Raw genomic sequence first — 5,813 nt, forward strand, 5'->3', positions numbered from 1 at the left:
AACACTACACACACACACACACACACACGCACACACACACACACACACACACACACACATATATATATATATATATATCCAAAAGGATCAAACAACAATGTGGTGTATATACGGAACGAGAAGGAAACTGGTTTGCGAGTGTTTTAGGTTTATATAGTACACACTAGCCATGTATGAAGATGATATCTCAATGGCGGACGAGATAGATTACCATGATAAAAAATTCGGTCTATAGAAGGTATTCGTACACATAGAAACACGATGAAAATTAGGTCTATATATCAGATGCATACACATACATGCAAAGGAAATGTAGGGCTTCCAGTCCCCAATTTCTCTACTGAGGCGCTGCAAAAGCGATTCGGGACCTCTGTTGATTGACTTGTACTGCCAGTGCATCACAACCTGTTTTTGGGGTTTGGGTCACAGGGTCGAGAATTTTAGGGTTTAAAATGGGTGGCTATGCATACCTCGAAATACATGTACAAACAAAATAAGGAAACACGTATACAACGAACCTGCGAGGAAGTTGCATTCGGCCCCAAATCACACCCAAAAACCAAACATCGCCGCATAAATTTCAACTAATTTTCGTACGCACAAGAAGAAAAAGGACGTGAATTTCATATACATTCTCAGGTATATAGTTATACATACAAATACACACACACACACACACACACACACACGCACACACACACACACACACACACACACACGCACACTATATATATACTAACCTCGATAAATATAAACTTTAGATACATAAATACATTCTTTCACACACACATACATACCTAGTCCTTAATATACAAACCAAACATAATACATATCCATGCAACGGACCTGCAAGGAAGTTGCATTCGGCCCGAAATCGCCCTCGAAAGCAGGCATCAAAGGCATGATCACATAGACGCGGAACTTCTTGTTCGCACGGTGACACTCCACAATCTTGTCAAAGAGTGCGTCTCCGATCTTATTAGTCACACCATCGGCTGGTAAGGACGTCACAAAAAACTGGTTCTGTGGGTGGCAAGATAGAAAGAATGAGTGGCGTATGGGACGAGATAAGGACGTATAGAGTAACCAATACAGATTACAGTTCCATTTTGCGTTAAACTTATACACCTGTAGCACATCTATAGTACTTATAAAAAATATTGGGTTGCCTATATGGGGAGAGACAGTAGTGATGGGTGGTGTTTGGTAAATTGAGTGAGATATAACGAATGAGTTATGTACTGTGAATTGGGTGAGATATATTGCATGGGCTGTGTATCTGATGACCTTACTGGTCAGACCATCGACTGTTAAGGCCGTCACAGAGAACTGGTTCTGTGTGTGGCGGGATAGAAGGAATAGGTGGTGTATGGGGCGAGATATCCATATATTTAATCTTAATACTAAACATTTAAAAGTATGGCTCTCCATATGCACACTGCACCCCCTCATACCCAAACCAATATAAACATACCTCGATATATATGGAATGCTTGGCGTATAAACGTACCTCGATATATATTGTAATGCTTGGCTTATAAACGTACCTCTCTCCATATAAACGTACCTCGATTCATGTCATGCTTGGCGCATACACGTACCTCTGATCATTTAAAGTACCTTGATATATATGTAATGCTTGGCTTATAAACGTACCTCTCTCCATATAAACGTAGCACGATTCATGTAATGCTTGGCGCATACACGTACCTATGTCCGTACAAAGGTACCTTGATAAATATGTAATGCTTAGCATATAAACATACCCCTGTCCATATGAACATATGTAATGCTTGGCTTACAAACGTACCCCTGTCCATGTAATGCTTAGCATATAAACATATCCCTGTCCATATAAACATACCTCGATATATATGTAATGCTTGGCTTATGGCTTATAAACGTACCGCTGTCCATATAAACGTACCTCGATATATATGTAATGCTTGGCTTATAAACGTACCCCTGTTCATGTAAACGTATCTCGATATATATGTAATGCTTGGCTTATAAACGTACCCCTGTCCATATAAACGTACCTCGATATATGTAATACTTGGCATATAAACGTACCTCGATATATATGTAATACTTGGCATATAAACGTACCCCTGTCCATATAAACGTACCTCGATATACATGTATTGTTTGGCATATAAACGTACCCCTGGCCATGTAAACGTACCTCGATATATATGTAATGCTTGGCTTATAAACGTACCCCTGTCCATATAAACGTATCTCGATATATATGTAATACTTGGCATATAAACGTACCCCTGTCCATATAAACGTACCTCGATATATATGTAATGCTTGGCGTGTGCGATAGCCTGTAGGTAAGCGTTTTGAATCGAATGCTCTGTGAGAATTCCATTGGACCATTCACAACAGCTTCGCAGGATCTGATTGGTTGTTCGGAAAAACTCATCGCCCATGCCCAACCCCGCCAAAATCTCTTCGCTGCTGCGCTTGATAACGGTCTTCGGCTTGCGCGACTTCCTCGAATCTGTGGCATTTTGTCCATCTGTGGCATTTTGACTGGGTTCACCCGCGATGCTTAGGTCGTCTGCGGATTGATACGGATAGAAATTCATTTCAAACCATCAGTTTGCGGGTATGGGCCGACAGCGTGTAGTACATATGTCCATACACAGATGCAATTATAAAGCGGTGTGTTTATACATACTTACATACTTACGTATATCCATACATACATGCATACATACGTACATATACTCTTACATATATGCATACATACATACGTATAGATATTCATACATACATGCATATGCATACGTACATATATTTATACATACATGCAAACATACATACATACATTCATACATATTCGCCTACATGCATACATACATGCTTACATGCATATATATATATCAATATATACCTACAGTCATATATAATAAACGATTACTAGGCGGTGGTGCATGGTCATGAATGGCAATTGCGTGACAACAAGTATGTCTGCCGTGGTATGAGTCATACAGTTGCGGATGCTCTCACATCTATAACCGTGCGTATGCTCTCACATCTATAACAGTGCGTAAGTATACGATCAGAAGTCAGCGGGCGTTGCAAAGCAGTCTCCTGGTCGACACACAGACGGCCGCCTGCCCTTCTCATACTATCGATGCACATACATTTACAAGCACACAAGCACACACACACGAGCAGGTGCAGACTGCAGCACTGGTACACATCCTGGCACTACTGCTACCTAACAAAAAACCTACATAAAGTCAGATGGAAGCATACACATAGAAAAGATGATCATCACAAGATAGCCATACATGACATTATACACATAGCACGAGACAGCCACACATGACAATCGTCTCCCTATACCCCAGAACGCTGACGATTCATCACAACACACACAGGGAGTAGGATAGGACTACGTTATCAGAAGGTGATAATTAATCAGAGCGAGAGAGAGCGATGATGGAATACTCCAGCCTTGCTACCCAGAGATATATAGTTACCATGGCAACCATACAAAGTACGTACTACCGTCACTGCCTCGGACATGCGGGTCCACTTACCCGTACCCGTCTCGGGCCTTCCCGCGCGCTTCGTTTCCTTGTCGCTGGGCTGAATGTGATGTGAAGGTACTCCCATGGCTGTGGGTATCCTGTTGCGAATGTCCTTGTTTTCGGCGTCCCCCATATCGCGTTTTGGGACCAGGAAGGGTATGGAACTGTCCTTTTTGGCCTTCACAACCTGGACAAACGGGTGCAACGAACACACAGAATTGTAATTGAAATAAATAAATAAAGTATGTAACGATTAGGTTTGGGTCGGTTAAGGAGGATGCGCGTCTCTGGTTAAGTTCTCTGCATTTGTATACATTGTTTTCAATATACAAATGTTTGACCGAGTCAAACATATTTCACAGGAAATAGTTTATGTACCTGATACACACACACGCACACACGCGCGCACGCACACAAACACACGCATATATATATATATATATATATTAAATATAATATAAATACCCAAACACGTCATGCAGTTCGAGACACGATCCCGTGACTTGCATTGATGCCCTATATACACCAGCACCAGTACACCAGCACCAGTACACAGACCTGTTGACCTGTAAGTCATTGCGTTAAGGTGTTATCGTATCATCAGTGTACAGTCCGCATCAATGACATACACGACTGCATATCCAGACAGACACCACTCTATGCGCCACCGGGGTACGCCTATCAGGCACTATACACACAAAATCACACACAGACACACACAGAGAGATGTGTATACATACAGAAGCACACACACACACATACACAGATGTGTATACATACAGAAGCACACACACAGATACATGTGTGTGTCTAGATACAAACAACACGGGATTCTACGCACTGCCTCAAGGTAGTGGCAGTGGTTGTTTAACCGACTGGCCGTAGCAGTATACATGTCCAGGCCTATACCAGCTGAAAGAAACACGGGTACATACGTCCACAGAGGAAGTTTGCACCGAAATGTTCGGTACTTATCCCACACAAGCACCCACCTGCAGTCATGCATGGCATGTATATATCTATGATACCCATAGGGTTTAGGGTTCATGGTTTAGGGTTTGGGTTGGTTTACCCTATAGACACATACCGGGAACCAAGCAACGCGCACCGTATATACAGTACAGTACACCACAGTGCTTATGCTATGTGTTAAATGTGTGCTATGAAGGCAAGGAAACCGAGATGCATACCACAGATCACTGATGCACGGAATGTGGGAAGACTACCTTGATGGTAACGATGGTCGATGGATTGTGTGTTGCATTTATCGCCAGTACTAGCACCCGCACACAAACAGGCTATACAGGTACGTCAAAGTACACTCTAATAGATATGTACAGACGTAAACACAGTCACAGCCACAGCCACAGTCACAGCCACATTCACAGACACACACACACACACACACACACATATATATATATATATATATATACGTATACATATACATTACATATACATTACATATACATTACATATACATTACATATACATTACATATACATTACATATACATTACATATACATTACATATACATTAATATACATTACATATACATTACATATACATTACATATACATTACATATACATTACATATACATTACATATACATTACATAAACATTACATATACATTACATATACATAAAAAATACATATATACATAGACATATACACGTTATTTACCTTGACATGGTTCCATCGGTCAATGAAGTGCCTGCCCACATCTCTCGCGCATTGACCGTACATACCCAGCCCCACATCGTGCCATGGCATTCGCGACTGTGCCCACCGATCCACACTGTCGTCGTACGGTTTGTGCAAATCAAAGAAATCTCTCACACAAGGATTGGAGTAGTCCTGCAGTACATAAAGAGGACGTATCAATACGTTGATAAGGAGTACGTACGATTAGCTAGATAAGAAATACGTATGAATAGGTAGATAAGGAATACGTATGAATAGGTAGATAAGGAATACGTATGAATAGGTAGATAAGAAATACGTATGAATAGGTAGATAAGGAATACGTATGAATAGGTAGATAAGGAATATGTATCCAGAAGTGTACTAGGGTCTAGATATGTACACACAAGCATGGTTGTTTGCATATGTACAACGCATATTATCATCGTACGGTATGGTTTGCGTTAGTAGAAGGTGTCCCTCACACACATGTCTAAATGTCATACATACATACATACATACATAGACACACACACACACACACACACACACACACACACACACACACATATATA

At 41.0% G+C, this 5,813-nt stretch overlaps 1 protein-coding gene across 2 annotated transcripts in view; it reads right to left on the minus strand.

Moving 5' to 3' along the window:
- Positions 1-5,813, minus strand: part of SARC_10228 — a gene marked incomplete at its 5' end in the record, with an annotated part of 17,241 nt that overhangs the window by 4,583 nt on the left and 6,845 nt on the right. For both annotated transcript variants that reach the window (XM_014295738.1, XM_014295737.1), the window contains 5 exons: positions 300-405; positions 847-1,023; positions 2,298-2,569; positions 3,561-3,738; positions 5,239-5,412. In XM_014295738.1, coding sequence (XP_014151213.1) covers positions 300-405; positions 847-1,023; positions 2,298-2,569; positions 3,561-3,738; positions 5,239-5,412 — 907 coding nt within the window. The remainder of the gene's footprint in view (positions 1-299; positions 406-846; positions 1,024-2,297; positions 2,570-3,560; positions 3,739-5,238; positions 5,413-5,813) is intronic.

Source organism: Sphaeroforma arctica, assembly GCF_001186125.1.
Source record: "Sphaeroforma arctica JP610 unplaced genomic scaffold supercont1.1177, whole genome shotgun sequence".
NCBI lineage: Eukaryota > Ichthyosporea > Ichthyophonida > Sphaeroforma > Sphaeroforma arctica.